This window comes from Chionomys nivalis, chromosome 7, assembly GCF_950005125.1.
Source record: "Chionomys nivalis chromosome 7, mChiNiv1.1, whole genome shotgun sequence".
Classification (NCBI taxonomy): Eukaryota; Metazoa; Chordata; class Mammalia; order Rodentia; family Cricetidae; genus Chionomys; species Chionomys nivalis.
The window spans coordinates 49,280,468-49,295,495 of record NC_080092.1 but is presented as its reverse complement, the minus strand read 5'-3'; the positions used below and the strand labels follow the sequence as shown (position 1 = coordinate 49,295,495).

General features: G+C 47.0%; 1 protein-coding gene across 1 annotated transcript in view; it reads left to right on the top strand.

The window, feature by feature from the left end:
- The first annotated feature begins 3,382 nt into the window (after positions 1-3,382).
- Positions 3,383-15,028, top strand: part of Glp2r (glucagon like peptide 2 receptor) — a 55,028-nt gene continuing 43,382 nt past the window's right edge. Inside the window, exons 1-3 of the mRNA XM_057776791.1 lie at positions 3,383-3,463; positions 9,590-9,677; positions 11,628-11,732. Coding sequence (XP_057632774.1) covers positions 3,398-3,463; positions 9,590-9,677; positions 11,628-11,732 — 259 coding nt within the window. The 5' untranslated portion in view covers positions 3,383-3,397. The remainder of the gene's footprint in view (positions 3,464-9,589; positions 9,678-11,627; positions 11,733-15,028) is intronic.

The window sequence follows — 15,028 nt, the reverse complement described above, 5'->3', positions numbered from 1 at the left end:
ATACGCATAACAAAATTTTACTACCTTAACCATTAAGTGTAGAGTTCAGTAGCAGTAAGCATGGTCACATGGCTGTGTCCTGTTCGCCTCCATCTCCAGAACTCCCCTCAGCACAATCCAAAATCAAAGCTCTGCCACTATTAGACAATTTCCCACTCCCTCTCCTCCCAGCTCCTGGCAGCCTCCGTTGTCCTTACTGTCTTGGAATTCTACAAAAAGCCACGTGGAAATATACGCAGTATTTATCCATCCTTATGCGTCTGGCTTATTTCACACAGCGTGACATCCTCAAACTCCAGCGTGAAGTATATGTCAAAAACTCATGACTCTTTGCAAGGCAGAATAATATTCCCTTGTGTTTAGTATATCACTACTTTTCTGCTTCTTTCCGGATGGACAGTTGGGTTGCTTCCTTGGACAATTGTAGGACACTGGTTTTGACTGAAGTTCAAGACTATTTGGGAGGGTGTCAGGATGGTCCACTCCACTCTTGCTTTCAGAACTGAGGAGGGCCCTTGGTGTTAGGTTCAGAAGCATAGAATGCTTTCTAAATATATATATATATATATATATATATATATATATATACATATATATATATGTATATATATATTAGCTTACAAATCCTTAGATTTCATTATGACATTTTTCAAACAAAATTTTCTTTGGCTGTTTCTCTTTCTACCTTCTTTGCCATCCACCCTCTTCCTGCCCTCTCAGCTGCCCGCCCCGCAGTCACTCTCTTTCTACCTCCAGGACACATGTGATTTTTTGTTTTGTACTCTTGCTCCACTCTCCTAACTTCTCCCGTTCCCCCTCATGCTCTCCCGTCTAGTTTCACAGACCACACCCACTCTTAGCAACCTTTGTTTGCATACAGAAGCATTAGAAGTTAGGGGCTGCATATAAGAAATATGAAAACTCGGGGGAATTTCTGGGCCTGTGTCTTGTCTAGTCATAGGAAAGAGAAACTGCGGAGGACTAGTGTTTAGCTCAGGGACTTGGAGAAGCAAAAAAACAGGCAGTCTGCTTCAAGGTTTGCATACGGGCAGAGTGGGGAGGGATGTGCTCTCAGCTGGCTGCAGAAAGTCACACCAACCAGGGGACTCAAAGCCCTTGGGTCGTCACTCATGTCCCCCTAGAATGGACCACTGCTGGAGTGATGTTGAAGATCCTGTGAGAATGTAAGGCTAGGCCCCGCCCCTTTGGTGGCCAAGTCTAAAGGGCTGGGACAAGTGTGGAGTTTCCCAAGAAACTGGTCTTCTAGTTAGGTCTGAAGAATAAAACAAAAACTAAACCCTATGTTTTTAGGACGGGGAAAGGAAAGGCAATTAGGAGCTCCAGGAAAAGTGGAAATTTATGTAAGAAACTCAATAAGCCTGAAAGCAGGAAGGGAAGGAGAGCCGGAAGAGTCTGTGTGGCTTCAGAAGACCACGACCTCCTCATTACGTGTGGAGCAGCACTGGAGACGTCCAGATGTAAAGGGGCAGTGGCATTTGTGCTGTGTCCCTCCATCTGTTCTTCCCTGCTGACGAGGCCTGAGCACCCGTGTTCTGTGCTCTTGGTAACTCTAGAAACCAGGCAGTGCTCTCACAGACAGGTTTACCACATTTTGTCACTAGATGGCATCCATCCCGATAGGTAGCAGGTGGGGAAGCTGTACCGTGCAGGCCAAGGCAAGTCCTTTCAGGAGGGAGGAAAAGGAGAGATGCCTTTGAGAAACATTCAAAGAAGAGAGGTGGAATATTCGTACAAAGCAGGCATTTTCTCCCCCACCATGCAACCTAGAATCTTCCCCTTGATGTGGGTAGAATGGCTTTATACACACACACACACACACACACACACACAGACACCACACAATACACACACATGCATACACATACACACCACATACACACACACCTTGCATGCACACACACCACATACACAATACACACACACACATGTACACACACACACACACGCTTTCCTCCCTCCCTGACACTTTATTCTGCTCTCTGTCATCCCAAAGAGATGACCACGCTGATTCTGGAAATCACACCAACACGAAAGCCCACCTTGGAGTCCTTTTCAGACTGATCTTTTCCCTATTAAGGTTTGAATCTTGCCACACAAGGGTTTTAGGATTTGGGGGACTTTTATATAGTGGTATTCACCTGTTTTCCCCTGAATGTTCAGAATTCACTGGTCGTGATCAGCTAATGGAGATGCGCTATGGTTTGACTTAAATGTGAAAAAAGAATGGGGTGGAGGAGGAAAGAGGGGAGGGGAGGACGGAAACCTGCTTTTCTTGACTCCTGCCATTCTGACATTTTGTCTGTCACCTTCTACTTGGGTCTACAATTGGAAAAGTTGGAGAGTATGCTGGGAACCATCTAGACAGAGGTAGGATAAGGGGGCCCAAGCAGAGCCTTAGAGACAAGAAGCGCCTTCTAGAGTATAGGAGCTTGCTCTGAGGCCAGAGTGATAAAGAGCAGCCCCTGACCCAGTAGCTGAGCTCGGGAGATTTGTTATAAAGGGCATGGAAGGTTCTGTAACTGACAGCTGAAGATGGGGTGTTGGCCAGTAAATGGTGGGTCATGAATTCCATAAGTATCCAGGTGGCCAGAGCATCATTGTGTTCAGAACACAACGGCCTGCTCAGAACACGTGGGCAATTAGGGGGCGCCAATCTCTGTGCTTTCTACCCATTGTTTTGCTATTGTGTAGACGTAACTCTCATCACTGAATGGGCTTTGGCTGCAGGCCTTGGGTCTGGAGGTGTTGTCTCTGCGACAGGCAAACCGCCCTTGTCACCTTGACACAACTAGAGCTCCGAGGTGGCTCTGCCTTTGTGGCTAGCCCCAGAGGAGTTTAGAAAAGTTTGATGCCTTAGAAAGAAATTCTACTGTAAAAGATACCCACCTGGCATCCCGGCCCATCCTCTCCAGCTGTCCGAACCTCAGTCTGGTTGTGTGCACGGAGTAGAATCCTCAGGATGAAAAGCATGCCTTGCTTTTTCTTCTGGGCCTGCTGAGGAAGTCCCAGGCAGCAAGCCGTCTTGGGGTAGGTCTGGGAAAAATCTCCTAAGATTTTAGGAGGGGCAGGCGGGGGATGAGAAACTTGGAGATTCGGTAGATCGCTGTAGAGCAGTTCAGACACTCAGCGGCCCGCAGAGGACTTGTGCAAACACTTCCTCTCTGGACAAGGAGGAATGCAGGAGGCCACCGCCTGTGGTACATCTTGGAGTGCTGGAGGGATGTGCTTGCACTTGTGAAAGGGCGCCAGGAAGATGAGGCCCCAACCAAGGCTGGCAGTGCCCAGTAGAAGCAGAAAGGGGTCCCTGCCCCAGGTACGGGCACAACTGGTGGGCATCCCTGTGGCCCAGAGGACCGATCCTCTCCCCTCTCCTGGGATGCGTCTGCTCTGGGGCCCTAGGAGGTCCTTCCTCACCCTGCTTCTGCTGGCTTCCATCAAGCAAGTAAGAACAGATTTTTATTCCTTATTCTTCTTAATATTATCAGTTGTGCATGTTTTCTGAATTTAGAAGCAATTGAGGTCCCTTGGAGGCAATTTGGGAAGAAGAAAACCATATTAAGAAATGACACTTAGTCATAACCACAGAGTTCTGTTCACTGCTGTATTTTGGCTGGGTTTTTTAAAATCTCTTGTCTGTGCATTGTTTTACAGAACTGAAATAATGAAGCACAAATTATTTGTGCCCCAGTCTTCCCTTTACATCCTCCTAGAAACATCATCCATGTCAGTTTTTGTGAGTGGCTGCTTGTACCCCCTGTACACTCTTAGCCACTCCCCTGGTTTGAATGGTCATGGGGAGTCACATTTCTGTGCCTTTTCTCTTTTCTTTTGTTCCTATTGCAAATATTTATATTTTTTCTTTATTGTAGTCTGTGGTCTGTAATATTAGAAGAGATCGAATCCAAAGACTTACCTATGTCAAATCACAGTGATCCCACCAACTAGAGCTCACCCTCACTCACATTTGGGGGCTACACACCCAATACTTCCCCACTGTTCATTCACATCCACGTTAAAACAGCGAATATTCATGCTATATTTATTGTGTGATTTTTTTTTTTTATTAGTGGCAAAACATACGAACAGCAGGAACACACCAATAGTCAGCGGCACCAAGCTTGGTGTCAGGTGTCCCCACTTCTATGGTCCTCATTCTGTCCTCTCAGCAGCCCTGCGAGGGAGAGTGTCCCCACTTTATAGAGGGGGAAACTGAGCCTATGGAGGGCAAGGAATACTGCTTCACACTCATCAGTGCCGACCCACAGTAGGAGAGCCGAGGGCTTGCTGGATGTATTAGCATGTCCCTCACAGATGCCTCAGTAGATTGCTTTATTCTTATCCAAGGAGATTAGCCCTTTCCTTCTTCCCTTCCCAAGGTCTCATTTCTTCAGGGCTGTGGTTGGAAGGGACCCCAATGTCACTCATCCAAGAAAGAAAACCCCCTAGGGAATGGCTTCTTAGTCCCCGTTTGCAGCTTCATAATGAAAACACCCTGCATCCAGGGAGGGCAGAGGTGCCCCCTTTCCCAGCCCTTCTGCCAGAGACTAGACAGGCAAACATCGTTGCTGCTGACTGGCTGCCTCCAAACTTTCCCTCAGGCTGCCTCCATCCCTCAATCTCTGCCAACTTGGGGACAGTTGGTGGTCTTGGGGAATCTTGCTATGGTGACAAAGTCTTACGAGGGGACTACACTCCCAAGGAGCAGGTGACCTCGGGCTGCTGCTTCCACTATGACTGGCGGTGCCATTGTAGGGAGAGTTGGCGAAATGCCATCCTTGCTTGCATTCTCTGGGTATCCCTATAAGCACCCAATGTCTCCAGCGGTTTCATCCGGTTCATTTTCTATTCCTGTGTGTCTACTGCACAGCTGCAGCCCCGATTCCTACGTGTGCTATTGTCCAGCACACACCAGTACAACTGCAGCCCCAATTCCTACGTGTGCAATTGCCCAGCACACACCAGCACGGCTGCAGCCCTGGCCATACCACTGGAAGACGCCTCCTTATACCTCATCCTGCAGAATGAGAAGAACATGACTAGTGGACTCATTAAATAGATGGGCGTGAAGCTCCAGGGAGTTACAAGACTGCCTTCCCTCATGTACACTCATGAGCTGGGGAGCCGTTGTGTCTACCCAGTGGGTTGTGGCCCTGCGCCCTGTCTTCTCTAGCACTCTGGGGGAGCTGCTGACCTATGACTCTGTGTATAACAGCGGCCTCTGCAGTGCTTCAGGCCGGCAACACTGACCAAATCGTACCTTAGCCCTTTTACTCTGGTGTTTCCCTATTGAAAATGCCCTTGGGCAGAGGGTCTCCTGGCCTCTTGTCACTCAGACTGTGTGTGCGGACACTGTGTGTGGCTCTGCCTATTCTGCAGCATGTGGCTGGGGATCTGATGAATCTCCCCTTGATTATCCAAATTTAACCTCAGAGTCTTTGGATGTTTATACATGGCTAGGCTTTGTGTAGACATCCATGCAATTCGCTCATACATGAGTTCCCTGCCCGGAGATATAAATGACTGTGGCATGTGTGTGCTGGCAGGAAATCTTCATAAAATTCACTTAATGAGAAATTCTCAGAGCTACGTTAGCTTCTAAACGCTGGTGGTGAAATGGCGCTGGCTCACACCCACCCACCCCTCATTTTCATTATTAGGCATTAAAAACAAACTCTTAAAGGGTCTAGGAGAAGTGGATTTTATACATTGTTGGTTGGAGTGTGAGAGGGAGCAGGGCTTAAAAAATTAAATTGGCAAAGATAAACAGTTCAGTGGTACGCTATCAAAAACCTTTAAAAACGTGTGGGCTCTCTGCCCCAGGAACCGCGATTCACATGCAGCTCCCAAAGGTCTAGCTAGGAGGATTTTCATCCTATTAGCAGCGTCCAAAAGTAACTTTGACTTCCTGTGCTGGGGGGTTTAAAAGTTAAATTGTATCACATTCGTTATATGCAGCGATTATATGCAGCAATTAAAGGTGGGGCATTGAATAAAAGCAACAATAAAGCAGTTTTGGGTACAGCTTGAAATGGATGCGCCTTTGAGGTGGAAAAATAAAGTTTGCCGAACAATATGGCTTCCTTTGTTGGTTCGAATAAAACAGCACAGAAAAGGAAGTAAGATGAAGCCTGTGTGGAGAGAAGCGTCTGGGAGGGAAGGTGCTCTCTGGGGTGAAAGCTGTGCTCCCACCCCCCCTCCCACCCCCCCGTTTCTGGCTGCCTGGGCCTTTCCCTTTCTTTGTTCTGTGATATACTCAGTTCTCTAACCCAAAAAGAGATTTGCATGAGCAGAGTCAGTCGATGCTCTCCTCCCAAGCACACCTTCTCGATCTCTTCCCAGCTGAGCTGGTCATGGATACAGGCTGCCTTGGTAGGGAGAGAGGGATGAAGGTCAAGCTGACCTCCCTGTGCATCTCTTCTCCCCATTACGTTGGAAGCTCAGCTGGGTTTGGCTTTAGACATGCCTCCCGTCTTTCTGGTGTGTTTTAAATAAGTATCCGTGAAGACCCCAGTTTGTGTACCTCCCCTAGGCTGATCAAATTCAGTAGGTTTTGTTTTGTTTTGTTTGTTTGATATTTGTTTATTATTATTTTGTTTTTGTTTTTCGAGACAGGATTTCTCTGTGGCTCTGGAGCCTGTCCTAGAACTAGCTCTTATAGTCCAGGCTGGCCTCGAATCTGCAGAGATCCTTGATTTTTAATCTCTAGTTCATTTCTCACTGTGTGTGGTTGGCATATGTGGTTGCATGTGGTTGTGTTTGGGTGCACACGCTCAGGCCGGAGGTTGGCGTCAGGTGTCCCCCTCAGATGCTCTCCGCTTTGTTTTTTGAGACAGGGTCTTTCACTGGTCTAGGATCTCACTGATTCGGCCAGACTAGCTGGCCTGTAAGATGGGGTCCCCCGTCTCCTCCTCTGTAACTATAGGATTTCAGGCATGTACACCTAGGCCTGTTTTTTTTTTTTTTTTTTTTTTTTTTTTTTGGTTTTTCGAGACAGGGTTTCTCTGTGGTTTTGGAGCCTGTCCTGGAACTAGCTCTTGTAGACCAGGCTGGTCTCAAACTCACAGAGATCTGCCTGTCTCTGCCTCCCAAGTGCTGGGATTAAAGGCGTGTGCCACCACCGCCCGGCTCCAGGCCTGGCTTTTAAAATGGGTGTTGGAAATGCAAATTCAGGGCTTTCTGCTTGTGTGGCAAAGCACTTTGCCGACTCTCCAGCTCCTGTTTTTCTACTTTTGCCATCACCATTAGTCCTGGCAAAGAGCAAGGGAGCTGGGAGAATTTTAGTCCAGAGACTGAGCTCAGCTTCTCCTCCTTAGGCAGGTCTGGGTAAGGAGCCACAGGGCACAAATAGCCCTTTAGGCAAGGGAGGCTTTTACTTTCATGACTTGGAGGGTTTTAAAACTTGTTGATTAGTTATTAATTCATCTGCTGAAATTTTTGAGAGAAAATATGAGTCAGTTAATCTCCGATTAGGACGTTTATTCCATGAAATGGTATCTTAATAAGCTTACTTGGTGTCTCTTGGGATCCAACTCAGAAAGGGCTATTGTTAACGGAGATTCATGGAAAATGAAGCTAGGAGGTAAATCCAGCTGTTATATTCTCACGGCTCCTCCTTATTGACTAATGTCATGGTCCCCAGATTGTGTGTCAAGGTGCCCAGGACCCCTTTGGTGAATTCAGTGGGTGAATTCTATGGGAAATCTTCATTTTTGGAGGAAATAGTGATTGCATCACTGTTCAGATACCATGCCAACTCTTAGCTCAAGATTTCATGTCTTTCTGCTTTTGTAGTGCTGAAGACAGAACCCAGGCTTTGCGCATGTCAGGCAAGCATAGGGATGAGACCTGAATTCAATTAATTGACATAGTCTCATGTAGCCCAGGCTGGCCTTGAACTTACAGTGTAGCTAAGGTTGGATTTGAACTCTTGGTCCTCCTACCCCCACCCCAAGTGCTAGCCTCGTGGCTGTGCTCTATAACACCATGTCGCTTGACTTACTATCAGACCACGAAAGATGTGGCCGTCTGCAGGGGCTGTGCTTAAACAAAAAAAGCAAGTACCAAACAGAGCAAAACCAGTCTGGAACAGGAAATGGAGGTGGTGATGTCTAATCCCATTCCAAAGTTTGAGAAATTGTGCAATGTCCGATAGGTTCAAAGTTGTTAAAATATAAATATTTACAAACTGTTTAAACTTATTTACTTAATAAACAGGGCCTTAGTTTCTCTCCCCCCCACCTTATTTTGGTCTGGGAATGCCTTGGAAAATTACTGAGATAGTTAAGGGTGCCACAAACTGAAAAATTTTGGAAACTTATGGGCCAACAATGTCACCACACAAGTCCGTTTCCAAAATGTGTGTGTGGGCATGTGTGTGCGCATGTGTGTGTGTGTGTGTGTGTGTGTGTCCAGAACCAATGCCACCAAGGAGTCCGCCTGAGGCCTTTGGATGTTTTTCTTTCTAACGTTGACTGTCCTGTCCATAGAACCTTGGAGATGGAGCTTACATTTGAGGGCTTTCCCGTAATGGAAGTTAGTCTACCAGCCTCTCTCTGTGAACTTAGACCTCCTTTCCATTTCACAAGGCCTTTCCCTGCTGTTCAGTGGAGGACTCTTGCTGAAGCCCACTTTGTGTGTCAGGCCTTGTGCCGAGGAGGAAAGAGGGATATGGGATAAGAAGATGAGCAGCGTGTCTCTAGCCAGTAAAAGGGGCTCATGCATCATGTGCTAGCGATATGGTAGGTGCAACTGTGAGGTACACAGGAGTCTCTAGAGAACTGGGCAATACTCCTCCTAAGTCATTCAAATTTAAGTAAACATACACAATCAGCTGCTACCCCCAAAATAGTGACCCCCATAGAGAACTAATGGGTGGTCTCTTTTGGCCACCTAAGTTGTTAAGTCTGATCTGCCCTCCTCTCCTCTGTTAGTGTACCTTCCCCCTAGCACGTTGGTGCGCATGCTTACACGTGTGCATACATTGTGTGTGTGTGTGTGTGTGTGTGTGTGTGTGCCCTTCTTAATCGCGCTGTTAGGCTCCTCTCAGCAAGATGCTTTTCTTCTGGAGATCTACATGGTCTCAGGAGCGCTCAAGCATTTCTGTCCAAGTGTGTGCAAGTTCGGCCTGACTGTTACATTCCCTTGAAATGTCAACCTTGAAGATCTTGAAAAAAAAATCATACTTTTGTCAAAACAACTATAGTCATATTATGGAGTAAAGGCAAAATTCAGAATTATTTTTAAGTAGAACATGAGATACCAGGGAAATTCTGTTTCTCGACATGGACTATTTCAGAAGGTAATTTGAGGACCCAAATGTGATAACATAGGCCCAAAGCTGGACTTGCAGCTACTTGGGATTGATCTTGTGGATTTTTGTTGTTGTTGTTGCTGCTTTGGTTTTTTCATTTGTTTGGTTTTGCTTGTGTGTTTTCTTTCTAAGGCAGAATCTCACCATGTAGCTCAGGCTGGCCTAGGACTCACAGTTCTCCTACTTTAGACCACTAAGTGCAGAGATTTCAGGCATGTGCCACCTTGCCTGGCTGTGACCATGCTTCTGTGTGCTTAGGTTACAGGATCTCTCCTGGAGGAGACAACTCGGAAGTGGGCTCAGTATAAGGAGAAGTGTCTGAGAGACTTGCGCAAACAACCTTCTGGTAAGCACGTGCAATAGCTATCTGTGGCTGTGTAACAAGCTGCCCTCAACCTTAGTGGCTTAGAGCCATGATAATCATTTACTGTCTCTCGCGGTTCATGGGGTAAGGATTCAGGGCCACTGGACATGGATTCTCTCTGCACTGTAATATCTGGGATGTAGCTGAGAGGTTTAAAGACTGGGGACTGAATCACCAAAGGGACTTTAATGTTTGTTTCAGAGGGTTGACACTGGTTCTTGAAGTAAAGCAGTGACTGGTGGCCAGGATGCTTACACCCAGCCTCTCTGTGGAGGCCGGGCTTCCTCATACTGTATGGCTTTTCTTCTTAAGGGTTAGCCTGACCAGAAGCCATGTTCCCTCTGTGAATGGGCCTTGAAAGTGCTGTGTCATTCCTTCCATGTTCAATTGGATAGGACAATTAACCAGGCTCAGGGGAAGCAATACAGACTCACTTCTCATGGTAAGGTAGGATGGACTGCATGCAAGCGAAGCTGCTCCGACTGAAGCTCTGCACAGTGTACTTACTACCCTGTCATCTGACATGAGTGACCCCTGTAGGCTGGCCTGGGAAGCTATTTAGGTGCATGGAGGTTCCCCATCTCTTGGGGGTGTTAGCTAGATCTGAACAATAATGGAATTCTCCTTTTCCAGTCTACACTATGTTTAGAGCATTCTAGCAAACGTGTCGTAGGTGATTCAGTCCATAGCCTTGCCTGTCCGTATGTTGACATATTAGGTGAATCCGTACATACTACATCCACACACACGAAAAAATGTCAAATCAAATCAATGAAAACAAAACCATAAAGTGTTGACTTACTCCTTCTGAACATCACGGATGGATAACAGATAAAGGCTACCCTTCCTCCTCTTGACATCTGTCAATCATTTCATTCAGCTGCCCAGCAGTGCTAGAAGCAACTCTGTTTCCCTGAGAACATGACTCAAAGCCAGCAAGAGCCTTCAAGAGTCACCCTTAGCCCTTTGTGAAGTCCCCCTTGGCCCAGGCTTGATGCCAACTACAAAATCCACTTTTCATTTCAGGGGAATACTACTTTTGAGATCAAAGTAGGGCTGGTCATCTTCATAAGGAGCTGGACTGTGAGCGGAGTGGCTATGTAAGCAGAGCAAGTGTTGTTACCTGGCCACCAGTTTGGCAGTGACCCACAGTAGCTCATAGCTGGGTTAACCTGGGTCGTTATTAAACAGGGGTTTGATGCTAGGAACCTGCTTATTTATCTCAAGAAGCCCTTGGGTACCACCCTAATAAAAAGGAGGTGGGAGAAGGTGATGCTTGGCTTCTGAGAAGCCCAGGAACTTGTGGTAGGAAATGCTTCCATCGAATTCTAGGAGGTTTGTCCAGCTGTGTTCTGTTTGAACCTTCTAGTTACCAAGAACTGATATATAAACCATCTCCTAAATTTACAGTGATCCAAACTCTTCTAATAATTTATTGAACTAACATTCAAATGGAATGCTATAAATGCATAGAATAGTGCTAAATATGTGTGACCAAAAGCTGCAACTCCACAGACCCCCTTCGACCCATCATTTGTCTTCTATACTCAAATTGGTGAACCTTGCCAATTACTTAATTATGGAACACAAGTCACTGAATAGACCTCCAAACATCTTACCCCTGACCCTGAGTTTCTGTGAGTTCAGTTAATACAGAACGAAACAAAACCAATATGCTCCATACAGTGACTTGGGGTCAGGTTGGGTAGACAAAGGCAGTGTTGGGGGCTACATTCAGCATCCCTGTGCTTCCCAGTCCCAGCCCTCATCCTTGGCTCCTCCAGAGAGAAGGATATCTGTGTTGGCCTCTGCAAAGGTTACACCAGCTTCCCAAGATGGGAAAGTGGGCTCTAAGCTTCTGGATCTTTCTCTCTCTCAGAAGACCTTCTGGGAGAACACTGATATTTGCTCCACCTTCTTTTCTCCCCACAGGCATCTTTTGCAATGGAACGTTCGATCAGTTTGTGTGCTGGCCTCATTCTTCTCCTGGAAATGTCTCCGTTCCCTGCCCTTCATTCCTACCTTGGTGGAGTGAAGGTAATGGGTCTCTTCCTAGCCATTTCTGACAGTTCCTTTGAAGGGCAGATGGTCCTGGTAGAGCAGCCAGAGGGAAGTTAGAAAGAACTCTAACCAAGAGATTCTCCTAAGTCTTCATGCTTAAAGTGTTCTTGTATGATCTCAGTATTGTGTCGTATTTCTTTGCCTCTGCCCCTTCCAAGCACTGGAAAGTGAACCGAGGGTCTCACACATGCTTGACAAATATTCTATCCCTGTTTCCCCATAATTTGTAGGCTCCTGTCTGCTGCCCTTATACAGTACTTTGGGGGTAATGTTTAGATTAGAGTCCAGATTCAACTCCCCCAGAACCCGGCTGTTGTGGGAGGAATGCAAGGGTCTCAACCTTGGTCATTTGGAGGAAAAGGACACGAGAAAGACTGGGGAGCCCCTATCTGTACAACGTATGGCTTCTTGTACAGAGGAAAAAAATAATCTACGGCTTTCTTTACATCAGCTTTGAAGAAGTATTGTTAAATTGGTGTTGTTAATGGGACTTGGATGGAGAGTTCAAAACTTTCCAGACGGGAAAATAACGGCTCTGGAGAGAAAGGGAAAAGGTTAAAGAAAATGTTGGTGGTAGAACGGATATATCAGACAGGACAGAAATGGAGGGACAGGAAGAAGTGGGAACTGGATTAGGAGAAACCAAAGCAGGAGCCTCCTCTCTTCCCCATCAGGCATGGCCTCATGTTCACCTGGCCCTGTGTTAACTCCACGTCATCTGGTTGGTACCTGCTTCCCTTCCCTCCCCCATGGTGCTGGGGGAGCTCAGCAGCCTTGCCTCGCTTAGCTGCTTCCTGGTGTCCCTACTGCACCAGTCTCACCCCCGCCACCACCTCCTGTAAAGCTTTGGAAAGTGGCAGCCCCTGTTTTGGCTCCCTATATCAAGAACCGAGAAGGACATTTGTGACCTTTTGCAATCTGGTCCTGCTGACCTCTCTGGCATCCTGGCCTGCTTTCTCTTCTTCCCCTCCAGTCAAGATGAATAGCTCCCAGGCTGGTCCATCTGTACAGCTGCTGTTACCAGACACGCAGGTCCTTACCCACTGCCTCGGTTTCCATGGTTTCCAAAAGAAAGTAGGAAACAGAAGTTATGAAAGGGAAATAGATTGATTTACAATTTGGCCCAGCTCGGGGTAGTAGGAAAGGTCTAATTTCCTCAACACCTACAGCTTGTTGGAAACTGTGAGATGACAGCCAGAAGATACGTCCATCTAACAAGCAGGTCAACCATCCTTTCTTGGAGGCGGGTGAGCCAGCTCCAGGTGGCCTCCACTATCTCTGTTCTCTGTTACAGATGGTTTTTTTATTCAATTCAGGCCAGAGCAAAGGTTTCAGGGCCTTATGGGATGGTGGATGTGAGGTCCCTGCCTGTCCCAGCCTCGGCAGAGTTCTTTGTCTCTCAGCCCATTCCTTTGTGAGGTGCAGGGTCTTGTCCTTTGCATCTTTCTTTGGGAGCAGTTTCAAGTTCCAGTTTCTACATGCCTCTTAAAACACAACAATTTTGCAATTGAAAAGACGTATTAGACTCACAACCCAAAGGAGGGACGTGAGCATCCCTTTCTTTCCCACCAGGACTACAACCCATTTTTTTCAGCATGGGATCACAGCTACAAGGTCCTCACACCATGATAACTGCACCGTACCACCCCGTTATATCTCCATCCTACGATGGCTGCATTGTCTGTACCCCATCATGGCTGCACTGTTCCTAGCCTATACCTTTGTTCTCTCTGCTGTTCAGGATGCCTCCTTAAAGCTCCGCCTGCAAGTCCAACTTCAGTTCTCACTTTGAATTTTCCATCCTTCTAGAGCATTCCTCCAGCTTCTCCCCTGAAGTCAATGAACCCCTGTCTTTCTGCGGCCTCTCTTGTACCGGCACAGTCTCTGTCTTAGCATTTGTAACAGTTTAGGACACTTTCATGTGTGTTCCCCAGCTCAACTTTGAGCTGTGCCCTCCCAGGGGCATTATGATTGGCATGGCCAGCACAAGTTTCATGTGGCATTATTGTCATTTTCCCATTTAACCAATATCAAGCAAGTACCCACTGTGTGCCGCACACCATTTTTAAATGTTCGGGATGTATTAGTGACCAAACCAGAATAAAATCCCTCTCCCAGGGCTTGCCCTGTAGTAAGAAGGGTAGACAATGGGCATGGGCATCCTCTGTTTGCGTGGATGTGACAAAGAGCTGGAGATGGAATGGGAGGAGTGGGGCGGGGGCAATGGGTGGCTGAAAAACGATTCAATGGCAAGGTGATGCTTCAGTGAAGACTTACGAGTTTGAGCCCAAAGGGGTTCGTGTTCAGGAGAGAGCACACAGCATACCGTGGTGTGCAGTTGGAGAGGAGTGTGCCTCCAAGAAGGAGAGAAGATAAACCCAGATAGAGCCAAGGAGGAAGAGAAACAATAAGAGGTAAAGGCAGAGAGGTGAGGAGACCAGTTCCTACAAGCCTTTGTGGACGGCCACAGAAGGACTCTCATCCTTAGAAAGCCTTTGGGAGATTTTGAGCAGAAACACAGCAACTGGGCTATTCATAGCTGTGAGGGCAATACCATCAGCAGAGTTAGCAATAAACCAGGGAAGAAAGAAGAGTTCTAACTAGGAAGGAAGGGGATGTAGAAGGTAGGGTCGGATCTAGGATCTGAGTGAAAGAGAATATGACTTGCTAATGGAGCAGACAGGGCTAGAAGTTGCAAGGGAACAGAGATGATTCTAAGGTTCTGGGTTAGGGGATACCAGGATGGGCTTATCATCCTCTGGGGTGGGGAAATCTGTGGGTGGGGCAGATTTGGAGATGGTCAAGAGCTTGGTTGGAGCATGTTGTCTGAGATGTCAGTTGGGCAGGAGGAAGTACTTCCTGGGTAGGGTGGGTACCGATTAATTAAATATGGCCAATAGCTACTGTTGGTGTAAGAAGTATAGGGTTGGGATCGGAACGTTATGGAAATTTCCACGTCTCGTTTGTGTGTCCTACTCGATCCTCCACATAGGAGGACCTTTCATGGGGCATCTAGGGTAGATGTGGTCAAGTGACAACAGCACTTAGTGTGAGCTGAGTGATTTACCCATCATCTGCGCACACACACACACACACACACACACACACACACACACACACCATCTCCCTTCACATCATAGAGGATAGACAGCAGTATTGTACCCAGTTCCTGATGAAGACATCGGTAAGACTCAGAGGCTGTAGAGCTGAATCCAGGACACTGCTCAGAAAGTGGGCTTATTATGTGTCAGTCCTGAGCCTGCCTGCTTTGC